The sequence below is a fragment of the Colletotrichum siamense genome (genome assembly GCF_013390195.1).
Source record: "Colletotrichum siamense strain Cg363 chromosome Unknown KSG_Cg363_contig06, whole genome shotgun sequence".
Classification (NCBI taxonomy): Eukaryota; Fungi; Ascomycota; class Sordariomycetes; order Glomerellales; family Glomerellaceae; genus Colletotrichum; species Colletotrichum siamense.
The window spans coordinates 4,624,280-4,638,057 of record NW_023501019.1 but is presented as its reverse complement, the minus strand read 5'-3'; the positions used below and the strand labels follow the sequence as shown (position 1 = coordinate 4,638,057).

Below are 13,778 nucleotides of genomic sequence, written 5' to 3'. Positions count from 1 at the left end.
AAGCGTAAAGTGGCCGCCCGTCTGGAGAACTGGCGCTGCTGGGCTGGGTGCATCGTGCGTGGAGACTGAGTTGCGTGCCCATATTTTCGTGGACTCCCTGGTCTGCACATTTGACGATGTCGATCACAACTCGTTCACAAATAGGCATAACTAACTGCACGGCCCATGACATGACTCTTCTTCAGGAATTTCAAGAACACCAAAAATTCTCTTTTCCTTATCATCTCCGTAAATCTAGATAGCCCGCTGGTATCGCACACGAGGTTCCATCCAACCCAAAACTCCAGGAAATAGGTACACGAAAAGACGAAAAGAATCCACAAAGCCCCACCCGACGAGGTCAGAAAACCTATTGCCCAATGATCACGCCGTTGGGGAGCTTGAGGCCGATGGGAAGGCCCTTGGTGAACTTTTGCGTAAACGCAGTTCCGTTCCTCTTCGCAATGACCTCTTCAATGTCCTTGTACATATCATAGCTGCACCCACGATGTTAGTTGATTGGCTCCCGAGTCGACGTCCAGGGATGCGGTCACTTACGCATTCATCTCCTCGATGGTCAGTTTGGCCTTCTCGTCCTCAACCTTGTACGTGCTGCAGCTGTCGGCATTGCTGGAGAAGCCTATGCAAGAAGTCAGACATAACAGGGCCCATGAGTCAAGTTGCGTGGTTGACAATGATGGGCGACTCACCGATGCGCTCGTTGATGTTGTAGGCCGCCTTCGCAGCAGCCTGCTGCACCCTCGTAGCACGGGGCAGGCGCACGTCGTTGTACATGGACAGAGTCTCGTTCACGTCGCCGTTGAAGTACTTGGGGTGAAAGAGGATGCCAAGGGCAGCCGCATCTTCAATCGCCATGCAAGCTCCTTGACTTTGGTGAGGCATCATCTATGCTCTCTGGTCAGTGGGATGCCGGTCATTCGAGAACAGGGATGGAGTTTACTTACAGGGTGTCCTGCATCGCCCAACAGGCAGACCTTGTCTTTGCTGATGTAAGGGTAGGGGTCGCTACCAAGCCGTTAACTTTTGTCTCGACAACCATTCAGTCCAGGGAATAGAAAACTTACTGCATCCACAGACGCCAGGGCTGGATGTCCATGCCGATGGCGAGATGCGCCTTGACCTGCGCATCCAACTCAGGATAAGGAGCGAGCAGCTCCTCGACGGGGCGGTCCTCGACACCCCAAGCCTGGTTGGTGTAGTCGCCCTTGTCTCTGGGGAAGAAGCAGTAGTAGGACAGCAGCTTTCCTCCGTTGCAAGGCGACAGGACAATCTTGTCCCACTTGCCCTCCTGGCCGCCCCAGTACTCGAGAGCGGCGTCCTGCGAGTAGTCGACGAGGCCGGCCTTGACCGCATCCTCGGTGAGAACGTTGGCGTGGAGGCAGCTCGAGTCGGCGGGGCGCTTCGCCGGCTTCACACCGATGAGGCCCCGCACCGCGCTGCCGATACCGTCGGCTCCGATGATCAGGTCGTGCGTGGCAGAATGTCCGTTTTCGAATGACACCTTTCCGGCAGCGATGTCCATCTCTTTGCACTACACCAAACACGTTAACAACGTCAATGTTTCAAGGTCGGCCGGAATAATGTCTCACCTTGTAGTTAACAAACAGCTTGGCAGGCGTTCCCTCTCCGGCCTCCTCGAGGGCCGTGTCCTTGAGCATCGAATGCATGTATTGGCGGTGGAACATGTTGTAAACGTATCCCCAGCGCTCCTCGTAGTCGTCCAGGTCGTACACACTGACCGGCTCACCCGTCTTCCAGTCGCGGTTGATGAGCTTCTTCAGCACGACAGGGTCGCCCTTCTGGACGTCGACACCCCACTCATGCAGCCAGCGGGTGCCGTTCGCGGCACAAGAGACGGAGGCACCGACCTCTCCGGCAAAGTCGTTGCGCTCGTAGATGGAGACCTTATGGCCGGCGCGGCGGAGGGCGATCGCGACGGACATGCCGCCGATACCACCGCCGACGACTCCGACGTCGAGCTGCCTCCACCCCGCAGTCGGCAAAGAACCCATGGTGATGACTTTTGGTAGTGACGGAAGTGGACCTAAAGAATATCGGACGAAGTCGATTATGTCGGATCAAGTGGATGAATTCTTCACGATGTTGTCTCGATGGATGCGAAAGGTAAAGTAGCGAACAAGGCTCTCGAAGAACTGCCACGAGGCCGGCATATGTACTTCACGGTCGGCATCATCACTAGGATAAGGTCATGCGTGTATTGCCAATCCGAGCATCAACACACCCTCCATCTTTGCCCCATCCGTGCGGCCGGCTTGTCGCGGTCGTCGATAACAGATCCCACGCCCGTCCGTCGTGTGCCTCAGAACCGCATCAGATGGGCGGATAAGGTACGGCAATATGGGGGTGCAGCAACCGCTCAATCTAACCCACTGATAGCTTCATGTTGCAGAGGAAGAGATCTTGAGGAGGCCCCAGAATCGAGGAAAGATGCCCAATCACTGCACCAATGACCCGCTGGCGTGTTATCGCCAAATCCACGGCGCCGGGTCTCGGCATCTATCCGAAATCCCTATCGGAAAGGTGTGCGGGCCGCACACGACTCTGGTGCAATTGCCGCAATCACTGCTGCAGCGCTGGAGGATGACTTCCGCAGGCTCTTCCGTATCACAGTGCACCCGAACAGTATTCCCGCTGATCTCTTACGTATGACGAGGCACGCTTATTGTTCATTGCATATCTAATCTGTTTGGAAATCGTCCCAGCTTTCGCGATGCCGCATGGTCGCCCCAAAGCCGCCCGAAAGCGAGCAAAACTAAGCTCCCCCGCCCCCGGTAATTCGTGGCAGTTTAGTGGGCAGCTAAAAGACGAATGTTCGATGGGACTTAGCCGACTAGACCACTAGGTTGGTTTCTGGATGTGTCTATTCTGACGTACAGCAACCGCAATTGAACTCAACGTCGCGAACACTTCCGACGGCGGCAGAAGTCAAACGAACGATCAGGTTATTGTCCACTGTCCGCTGTCCGCAAATGCTGATCAAGATACCATGGATGTCATAAGGCCTGGCTGTGACACTCAATGGCGTGACAAGTGTCTTTCATCACGTTAAACAACTTCTACGTTGGCCGATCTGTATGATCATCGAAGGAAGATAGCAAAAGCAATCTCTGTTTCCCGTCTCCTCGCTCATGCGATGAAGCTGAGAAAATTGGTACACATCAAATCCCAAGGCATTTGACGTAAAAATTGACCTACCAGGATTCGCCGTTCCGTCCCTAGCTACGGACAAAGCCTCATACGAAGCGTCAGGACTAGTCGATTAGACCGGCAGGTTGGTCTCAATCCCATTGAAGACAAACGTCTGACCAATTTCATAAAACTTAAGAGCACACCGATCAGTGGAAACATAGTCTTTATTTGTTCAACTGATGTTGAATCAAGATCCCTGAGTGCTGTAGATATATGCAGCCTGATGGAGCTGCAGCGTTGCACTGAAGGTGTTGTAAGGTAATGGCACACAGTGCAACGTAGAGAGCCGAGCCAACAGCATGTTTTGGATCGGCCGCCGGCAACATGGTCTTCGAGTCTATCATGTGATTGCTCTCAAGAAACGCTCGATCTTTTCACAAGCAAGTTAAAGCGGGTATGTTTGTTCTCATGTTCTATTGTTGTCATTTTCTCATCAATACCAGTAAGAAGTACTGTCTAGTGCCCCGACCTTATCCAACAGCCATAGGGTGCAGCTAACCCATATCCGATTTGACCAAAACCATTAACGCCTTGATGCTTCCCAGGAATATTATCCCTGGCCGAACTGGGGGGTGTTCAGGGACATCGCCATCAACAAGCCACCAATCAAACCCGCACAGGGTAGTGTAATGAACCAGCCAGAGAACACAAAGGCAACCTGGCGCCAGTTTACAGCGCGAACATCGAAGTTCATCAAGGCAACACCGACGATGGAACCAGTCAGACATTGTGTGGTGCTGACAGGAAGGCCAAGACGACTGGCAACCAAAACGGTGATGGCTGCGCCCAATTCCATGCTGAAGCCTCGGCTGGGTGTAACGGAGGTCATCTTGTTTCCCATTGCCCTTATAATCTTATAGCCCATGAACCAGAAGCCAGCACCGAGGAGAAAGCCGGCGACAACGAGAATCCAGATTGGGCTTTCGCCTTTTTCGGACACTTCGCCCGTCATGTAGACCTGGTACGCCGCAATCCAAGGCCCGACTGCATTGGCAACATCGTTGGAGCCGTGAGCAATGGACATCATCATGGCGCTGGCGACTTGGGCATACGTCAACAGGTGCTCAGCGCGAATATCGTATTGCTTGGCTTTTCCATGAACGGAGGCAAGCTGGGTATCAGCGTGGTTGACGCAGTCACGCGTGACTCCTTGAAGAAAGATATACTTGATGAAGCTCCAAATACGCTTGGGGTTGTGAATGGGAAGGTGAGCCGTTGGAGCAAGGAAGCGTTCCTCAGGTTCAGGCATACGTTTGTAAGCGCTCGCGGGGGGTGCTGTCTTGCCGCGCTCAACGTCCTCAAGAGACAAGGGTGCTGCGGTCGGGCTGGTCGGGGAATGGTCGTTGACGAGCTTCTCTCCCTTGTCGGCACTAGACTCGGTCTTGGCCTTTTGCTTCTCAATGTCCTCATTGTCATTGGGGGATACAATCCTGGCGTTGTAGTCGACAACCACCTCGTCGCCCTTTGCAGGCAGATAGATGGGCGGGTTCTCCATCCACAACAAGGGCCCAAGGAAGACGTGACGCAGTCGGATGCGCGTGTCTTGCTTCACAAGCCTTCGGTGGACATATGGCAGGAAGAAGACGTAGGCGAGAAGAAGAGCACCAAAGAAGGTACCCAAGACGATTGCGCATGCAATGCCGGCACCGAGCTCCTCGAGTGACGGCGCACCAGGGGCCTCGATGATAATGAACAGGGCGAGAACTGCAGCGGTAAAGGCGAGGTAAAACGGAATGGCCTTCATTGCTTTCTCGAAGGGGTTCTTGCGCTCGAGGACAGCGAATTTGAGACTTCCAAAGAGAATGGCGGAGAAGACTGCAGAGATCAAAGGGGCGATGACCCAAGATGCGGCAACCTGGGACACGCTTCCATCCTTCCAGCCCCAAGATACGCCAGCTTCCGCAGCTATGCCAACGCCAACCAAGGCACCGACGATGGTCTGCGTTGTTGAGACAGGGTATCCAATCTTGGTGGCAGTGAGCAACCAGAAGGCACTGGCGAACTCGGCACAGCCCATGGCAAGGATGAGGGTTGCGGGGGTCCCGCGGAAGCGATCGAGGCCGATGATATTGTTCTTGATCGTTCCGGTGACGCGGGATCCGAGGACGACGGCGCCAAAAAACTCGGTGAACATGGACAGAAAGCCGACCTGGGGCATGGTCAGGGTGCGGGCGGCCACCGAGGTGGCGTAGGAGTTGGCGACATCGTTGGCGCCGTTTCCGAAAGAGCTGCCGCAGAAGGCGATGCTGATCAGGGCGATGATCCAGTCATACTGCGGGAGGGCAGCCATGACGGCGGCGTTGAGGGAGAAAGTCGAATACTGATATCGATGTTCGTACTAGAGAGGGAGTAGGAAGAGAGAGCCGAGGGGGTGAAGTAGGAAGAGGAATCTTCACTACGATGATTGCGGCCCAGAGAGGGATGGGGGCTTGAAGTATAAGTAGAGAGGAGGCTTGTCGGGTCTCTCAAGGTCAAGAGCCACAGGAGAGACCTGGAGCGCCGCGACCTTTATAGAGAGGGTGAGGTCGGAGAGGTTCCCAGCAATGGAGGATGGATGTCTGGACTCTGGAGACGAGGGCTGGCCAACGTGGGGGAGGAGTGGGTGTTTCTCCTCCTCCCCCTTCTTCCTTTCTTTCTCCTCTGTTGTCAATCAAGGACCGGCGGTCGCTGCTACCCTGGCCATGGTGGTGTTCGCCGCACATTGAGCCGGGCAAGAGACTTTGGAAAAATCAGATAAAAAATCTCAATTGCACCTTCTCGTCAGTGAAAGTGGCCATCGAGACCCATGCGGTGGATGTTTTGACGGATGCCCAGTCTGCGCCGAGCTCTGCGACCATCCACATCGGCGGCTGGTATTGGCGAGGCGGGTGCCACCTTGGATCTTGGCCTTCTTGGCTTTCGAGGTACCGACGACCGATCCGTCAGACGATTCCAGCCAGTCACAGTCGTTTTCGCAAGCACGTTGCTGTTTCAATACGCTGTCGACGCACCAGGTCGTGCTTGCGACTTCTTGGTGGTGAACTCTCCGTGATGCCTGCCAAGACACGAGATCTGACGCTAGACTCCAGCGGAGTCTTACAGAGACTCAACCACGGCTGCTGTCGCGTGCCCTCCTGCTCTTCTGAGAGCACATGTGGCAATCGACTGGGTAGGAGAGCACGCGAGCAGCTCCCCTATCCAGCTTCCTCTCTCTTCCTCGGTTCCCTCCACTGAAGACTCGCATGGCATGTCATGCTGCTCAATGGAACCTCCGAGGCTGTCCTTTCTCCCGGATTGCCCTTCTCGCTGACCGAAGGCCACTGTAGGCACTCATCCTTGATCCTGCACGGCATCCAATTGCAACAGGTCGGCATGAGCGATAATACCCGCAGCCAAGCTCGATTGCTGGCTGCTTATGGCTGGACGATGTACCGTGGGTGAAGCATTTGGGGGATGCGAGTCACGAGTCACGCGTCCACTGCGGCGCTGTCTTCAGAAGTCTGGGCGACCACAGGAATTGTGCGCGCAGCCAAGACTCTCCAGCGAGGGTTAGCGAGTCTACACAAAACGAAGGTGAGGCCGATAAGGCTGCTGATCTCTCTTCTTTCGCGACCTCCGTCAAGTCCTCGCTGTAAGGATCAGCGATTTTGAGGGTCCCTTAGTCCAAACTCACCATTGATGGTTAAGATACTTACGTCGGATTCTAGCTCACAGCCTCAGTCAGACGCGTCGCCTCTGAGCTGTCTTTCCACAGCAAGCACCATCTCCCACGTGGACATGTCCATCGCCGCCAAAGAAGCATGGCGTACGCCCAACCCGCGAGGTCCCCAAGACTTGACTGTGTGGCTAGCTCTAGAGTCGTCGATGTCCTCCGGTGGTATTGCCGCGTGGTTTGGCAAGCCTACGCCACTCTGAAACTTTGCATCGCACCTCAGCCAAGAGATGTACACTTGAGATGCTGCGTCGACACTGGGTCCAATTCGTGATTTTCTCTGATTTTTGCCAAGTTGGACAGAGACACGGAGGTGGCTCAGTCTGCTTTCGCAATGTAGCTTCGAAGCTGTGAACCGCGACGCGTCGGAGCTTGGCAAGCTCGGGAGGAGCTTTTAGGGAGCTGCCGACAGCTGGCGGGGGCGCCAAGGCCCCGCGAGTGGGAACACCGCGATCACCAAAGAGGTTTTGCGGAATAATTGGTTGATCAAATAGAGAGGACCCTGAGAATGAGGCCATTTATCTCTTCTTCGTTCTTGGCATGGCATTTTGACTGAAGCATCTGACAAAAGACCGTCTTTGCCTACTAAAAATACACGCAGTTCACTGTCCTCATGTTATTGCCAAGACATCAACCCCAATCCCAACATGGGACAGCGTGATTTACAGCGGCCCGTGTGCGTTGGAACTTTATATCACTCAAGCTTAAGTCTTATGAGGAAGGCTATTTTAGGCAGTTTCATGACAGAAACATAGTGTTCGTGGGCTTTTGCTTTGGAGATGCCTTCATCTTTGATTGCCAAGACTATGAACAATGCGACCCAAGAAATCCCAATAGCATCTGGACCATCCGGATCAGATGCGCCAATACAGTTCAAGCAAGAACGTTCCTGTCCCATAATTCTGCGAACATCATACAACATCAATCTCTCCGACGATGCGGGGATAGCGTAATGCCATCAACATTGAAACAAATGCATGGGACGGCAGTTGTCAGCATTCGTTACCACGATTCATGGCAGAGCAGTCCCAAGACGTGTCAATGCAAGCCTGAGATTGTCCTCGTTATTCGTCCTGTGGGTTTACAGCGTCAATATGCCAGTAATAATAAGACTGATAGATCGGATGATAGGCGCCGCTACCATTCTTGGTCGGCCAGCCTATTTAATCTGAGCACGCCAAGGGAAGTTATCTAGATGACCTTCATTCCACATTGCGTCATCACGATAGCACGTCTCACGAGCGTGTGGTTCTCCGAAGCAATGCATTCGCGCAGAGCGTTTTCTCCCAAATGCTGAATTGGTTTTGGAGTATTACAGCCAATACAGTAACCCTTGATCTCGCTCCTGGTATCTTACAAACAGCCACTCGACCAGCATTCCCCCTTACGCAGTGTCGTAATTTGAAGGGCGCTTATTTGGTATCCTCGGTCCCGCTTCCCCAGAATTTCTTGTCAACCTTGTCATCGGCAGCTGGTTGCGCTCGGTCGTGCTTCTTCTCGAAATCGCGGTTGTGCTCGTCTACCCCGCGCTCCTGCTCCTCGGTGAGCTTGTCCGGTCCCTGTCCCGGCACGCTGGAGTTTGTGATCTTGGGCTGGGGAGGAGACGTCTTTCTTGCGTCCGCCGCGTCTCGCATGTCTGTTGACTCCAGTCCTGGTTTGTCGCTGAGATGACGTCGCGGGGCGCTGGCTGCGCGAAGGGCGAAGGGCAGTGAGCGCGCTTGCTGCGAGAGTGTGGGGAGTACCCTTTGGCGAGTTGCTAGGTGTGCCATGATTGTGATTTGATTGATTCGGTAGTTATTTGGTATGAGATCTCGTGTGGTTGAAGCTCTAGGGTTCTTGGGAAGTCGTTCTGATAAGGGAGCTTGAGGAGCTTGGGGAGCTTGCCGCTCGACCTCATGATGTCATCAAGCCACACCAGCTAGGGGAGGACGCATGCAGCAGCGATCGGCAATTGTGTGATGGGATTTGTGCAAGGAGGATCATGATGACATATGGAGGTCGCCCGTGCCCCAAGACACGATTGTTTATCATTCTTGATGTACTGTCGGTCGCGACGAATGGGAAATGATAATCCGAGCACGGTTGGTCTCACCCGGGCTTTGCGAGTTGATAAGGCAGAGCACCGCAAATGTCAGCCACGTGCCCTGTAGATCATGCGCATCCTAGCAATGGATTGCTGCTTGCCTACCTTACAGGTTAAATATGGGCGAATAAATAGGATCGCTAGCGAGGGTTACGCAACATCTTGTGCCATTAGGGCACATGCTCCAAGAAATGTTCTAGAACTCTGCCCTAATTTCCTCTACAGCCGCCCTTAGCCTTGAGTCTGAACATGCATGATACCAACTCATTGTATCGTGAACGACTTGATCAAAGTTTGGAAAGCGCACATGTTACATTTCAAGAACTACTCGTCGGCAGTTAATTACCTAGCTGGTGAGTATCCGTGGAGTTCCAGCTGTCTCGGAACAGCATCGTATCACACCCTTTTAAAAGATAAACGGTGCCTCGGATCTCCAACACTGCGCCCGCCGCCTTTGAAGTCGGTAATCGGAGACCACGACCTCCCGATTCGGTGGGTTCGTTTTACCGAAGGTGTCGCGGTGCTTGGATTGATTGGACGCTATGCAACTGCGATCCGCAGACATCAGACGATGAACCAAGATGTCTAGCATATAATTCCACGGGGTTGGAAAAGTGCGTATTGATCAACATGTTTGTCTTTTCCTGTGTGAGAGTTGTAATTCTTCCTCGCTATCTTGAAGGACCATGACCTCTTTCAAAGTCATTATCATCGGCTCTGGGCTAGCCGGCAGTTTGCTTGCCAATGGTCTCGCCAAGCACAGTATCGACTTCGAAGTCTATGAGCGCGCAGAGAAGCACTCGAAACGCGAAGGATTCCAGATTCGGCTGGGCGAGGGAGCTCTTATCGGCATGCGGGCATGCTTGGAACAAGAGCAAATCGATTCTATTGCCAGACGGTTTGCTCGCTCGACTGTCTCAAACCCACCCGTTGTGTACGACAAGCACTTCAACAAGTTGTTTGAGCCAGGGAAGATGCCGGGATATCAGAGGTCGACCCCGATCAACCGCGTATCTCTTCGAGAGGCTCTCTCCGAGCCACTCCACAAGATGGGAAAACTCCACAATGAGAAGCGACTTACGAACTACGAGATACACCGAGATGGCAGTCGGCACTTTGTCAAGGCCTTCTTTGATGATGGTACGTCTGACACTTGTGATGTTCTTATTGGGGCGGACGGAAGTGGATCCAAGGTAACTGCTGCATATCGGTGAATCTTACTAGGTAGGTATCTGGGCTGACAGGTCCAAGGTCAATTGCCTCTTGGGGCTCAATAATCTAGAAGAGGTCAGTTCCTATTATGGATTCCTTGCGAGGAAAGACTTCCCAGTCTCAGTCTTCAACGATATTCCTCAAAAGCTGCATTCTCCAGTAGGTACTATTGATGGCGGAGCCACCCTTTTCTTCCAAGGTGAGAGATGACTTATAAACCTGCTCACTACTCTATTGACGGCTTATTTGATAGTGTACCTTCCAAGAGAGGTTGGAAACGCTACCGACTCAAAACATAGCTCTGAACAGGGCATATCTACCATGCTTGGAATAGGATGGCACCGTGATCGAATGCCTCAAGAGTTTGACACATTAACAACGGAGGAGAAATGGGATGCAGCTGAGCTACTTATCCGCGATTGGTCTCCACAACAGTAAGTGAATCAGCCGTTAGTCTTTATCGACGAAATACCTCGAGCTTTGTAGCTGTACTTACGTCGAGTCTCTCCAGTCACCAAATCTTCAATATGTTTCACGGACAAGATATGTATTGCTGGACTCCGAGGGTTTCTTCTCGCCCTCCTCTTGACTGGCGTCGTGCTATAGCTTCACCTGATGATGAACGCCTTGGAAACCCGCATGTCTGGCTCATTGGAGATGCCATGCATGCGATGCTTCCGTCTAGGTACGCAGTGGAGGACCATAGCCCCGCGAATAATCAGGAATTTACTGACCTATTGTGGTAGAGGTATGGGCGGCAACCAGTCCATGCTTGACACTGCCGACGCTCTTCCTCTCCTGACTAGGTTGGCGGAGAAGGCAAAGACGGCAAACGGTACTCGTGAGCAAGACTTCATGGAAGCGTGTAAGTCTTACGAAGGTGCTGTCATACCTCGCGCATTTGAATGGGTTAGACAAAGCGGAGGCAACAATCCACTGGTAAGCTGCTCCAGGCCATATATTTGACTGGCGCTAACGCAGAATTGTAAGGCGTCCGACACGTCGAAGTTCCAGGCCAGGGCAATCATGCGTCTGCTTTCCTTCATTGGAGAAGTCTCGACGTTCTGGAACTGGATGGTCTTCAAAATCACTGGCGTGGACAACTCCAAACAGGCGATTGACTTGTTATAAGGGGGTGTTGGAGGATGGATTTGAAGTCAGTACCGCATCTCAAGATTGCATCACCGCTTCTGCTCAATACTCAGAACTTCCTTCGAACCCAAGTTTGGTAACACGCTTGCGATGTTGAGCGTCATTGTACTTCAGCGTAATTCGGGTTGTCAGCTAGGACCAAGCGATGGTTTAAATCCCCCAAATACGCCTATTGGAATCGCCTCAACTGAGATTCTCATCATGGATACGATTGTGTTCGCCTCCAACATTTTAATTATGACAATGTCAAATTCTTCGCCGTAATCAGATACTGTCGTTGTGTTTATTTTGACCGATATCTCATCGACTACTGCACGATGCCAGTACATAGAGTATACGCAATTTCTCTAATTTAGTCTCATATGAATCTCTCTTTCGCCCAAAATAATTGTCGATCCTTCGGAACCATACGTGATTAGATATACTTGGCGTTCCAATTTATTGGCGTCATGCAGCAGTCAATGGGATACTGCTGTTCGAATATTCCTTGTGGAGTCGTCAAAGCCCGGCACAGTCGGGCACCTCGGGATGGCTTAGTTGAGTGTGCAACAACATGATACTACAAGAAGAGGCCAGATAACTTGAAGTGAAATCGCGAGAAGATTCAGATCAATCGAGGATCGTTCAGTATCCTTCTGAAAACCTTTGTGTGTTGCCCGCAAGGCTTCATCATTCTTCAGGCCTGACACAATTTGGGATACATCGGATTATGCTGGCTTCCTCCAACCTCGGAAACCAGTATGCTACATCTTCCATCCATACAATAATATCCGCGTTAGCAAAAGACTCAGAGATTGAATTCGCAGCCTTTTTGAAGGGTCTTACAGCCGGGAGTGACCGAGATTAATGCATGGATTTGCAAAAGTGTTTTGTGCCTGGACTCTCACTCTCCACATAACACAATTTACGCAGTTGTTTTTCGCAAGGAACCAACGATCAATCGCACAATGGCCACGTTTTTGCCGCAACTTTTGTCCGAGCAAGACGAGGCAGAAGTGGACCCGAAACTCGGCAGTGCGACATGATGCGGGGGAAAGAAGACCGCTGCGTACAAGCCACCAATAATTGACGAATCGAAGTTTATTTGATTACTCTAGGAATCTGGGGCTACGTTGAAGAGCAATGCCCATCGAGATCGTGTCCACTCTACACTCAATGTAACGATCGGAAGAGAACATCCCCTGGTTATGACAGCTGGTTATTGCAATCTAAGCGGGGTGTGCCTGCGGGCGAGAGCTCCTCTTCGTCGGGGCACTGAATCATTGAGTTGCAACCTCGGGATACGCATACGGTTACGGCCGTTTTTGCCGAGCTGAAGTGAGGTTATGCCGGACGTCTGTGGGTAGGTAGGAAGAGGCCGTTTATCCGCGGTCCGAGTTGAAAGGTCCCGTATTACCACAAGCCCGGTGCGAGGCAATAGAAGCAACGGAACGCGAATTTCGTGAAGAAACCATCTAACGGCAAGACAGTCGTCGTTTGACTCGCTATGAGGCTTTATGCTAGTTTATTTCAACTAAAGCGGCTTGTAACCCTGCCTGTCGGAAATTTCAGAGTTCACGTAGGCAAGCCGGGCAAATTGTACGTCAGCACTTCGGCTTAGCGGCGTAGCGGACTAGCCAAACTTCCATGCGTTCAGGCAGGATTAACTTTCCCAGACCACATGCTGAGAGGCACATCAATCTTCTGGAAGGCTCCCAATGTTAAGTCGATTCTTAGTCCCGACGGCGAGCCAGTCTACTGACTCGGGAAACTCTCGCTTGTGCATCGAGCACGAAAAGTAAGGTTTTCAGGGTCCTGGCACTTGCATGGATCTAAAGCTTAGCTGAATTGGTAAACCACGTTGCAAAATCAGACAGCAGCTCAGACCTGACAACCGAGGACATGCTGCCAAGAACCTCAGTGACTTGCTTGCTCAGAGACATTTCTACAACAAGTGGTGGGGTCGCAACAAGAAACCCGAGTTTCTGGTTGTAAGCGGCGTTGTCGTTTTTTCGGACATTGTTTGCGTCCATTGAGACGTATCGCGAGTCATTTAACGCGCATCCAGGGGAATGGAACGAACAGGCTGCCCTAGGTTCAGCGAAACGTTATTATGTGACGCTCCAGATTTTATACTTCGGAGCGTGGTATCAACAACCTCAATAGTATTCTACGCGCCGTGAGGGGTCCCGGCGCGCTGCGTCTCAAGTTGAATTATACAAACAGTCTATATCCATCATTGTCGAGCAATCGCGATGAGACCAATTGTCGTCGGACAACCACCCCGTCAAATGCTGCCTGCAAACGTGTTTCTGCCCGGCACTTACACCAGATATGGCAATGACTTCACGGGATGACGATTGGTCGCACATCACCGACATCAATGAACGTCGCAAAGCGCAGAACAGGATTGCACAGAGGAACTACCGTGAGTTTCGTCCCATGGAAATA

The 13,778-nt window shown here is 52.2% G+C and overlaps 5 protein-coding genes across 5 annotated transcripts; 2 read left to right on the top strand and 3 right to left on the bottom strand.

The window, feature by feature from the left end:
- Positions 1-349: 349 nt before the first annotated feature.
- hpxO-0 (FAD-dependent urate hydroxylase) lies at positions 350-2,012 on the bottom strand (the record flags this gene model as incomplete). The annotated part of the gene is made up of 6 exons (XM_036642103.1): positions 350-476; positions 538-619; positions 690-885; positions 945-1,005; positions 1,065-1,531; positions 1,590-2,012. The coding sequence occupies 6 exons, from the start codon at positions 2,010-2,012 to the stop codon at positions 350-352; spliced, it is 1,356 nt and encodes a 451-aa protein (XP_036493820.1).
- A 1,748-nt stretch (positions 2,013-3,760) lies between these two features.
- pho-4-0 (Phosphate-repressible phosphate permease pho-4) lies at positions 3,761-5,500 on the bottom strand (the record flags this gene model as incomplete). The annotated part of the gene is made up of 1 exon (XM_036642102.1): positions 3,761-5,500. The coding sequence occupies one exon, from the start codon at positions 5,498-5,500 to the stop codon at positions 3,761-3,763; it is 1,740 nt and encodes a 579-aa protein (XP_036493823.1).
- Positions 5,501-6,561: 1,061 nt separating this feature from the next.
- Positions 6,562-7,104, top strand: CGCS363_v010252 (uncharacterized protein; the record flags this gene model as incomplete). The annotated part of the gene is made up of 3 exons (XM_036642101.1): positions 6,562-6,622; positions 6,733-6,820; positions 6,897-7,104. 3 exons carry the CDS (start codon positions 6,562-6,564, stop codon positions 7,102-7,104), a joined length of 357 nt encoding a protein of 118 aa, XP_036493822.1.
- A 1,209-nt stretch (positions 7,105-8,313) lies between these two features.
- Positions 8,314-8,670, bottom strand: CGCS363_v010251 (uncharacterized protein; the record flags this gene model as incomplete). Its single annotated transcript, XM_036642100.1, has 1 exon — positions 8,314-8,670. One exon carries the CDS (start codon positions 8,668-8,670, stop codon positions 8,314-8,316), a length of 357 nt encoding a protein of 118 aa, XP_036493480.1.
- A 1,000-nt stretch (positions 8,671-9,670) lies between these two features.
- CGCS363_v010250 (uncharacterized protein) lies at positions 9,671-11,327 on the top strand (the record flags this gene model as incomplete). Its single annotated transcript, XM_036642099.1, has 4 exons — positions 9,671-10,124; positions 10,450-10,630; positions 10,943-11,135; positions 11,187-11,327. 4 exons carry the CDS (start codon positions 9,671-9,673, stop codon positions 11,325-11,327), a joined length of 969 nt encoding a protein of 322 aa, XP_036493824.1.
- Positions 11,328-13,778: the final 2,451 nt, after the last annotated feature.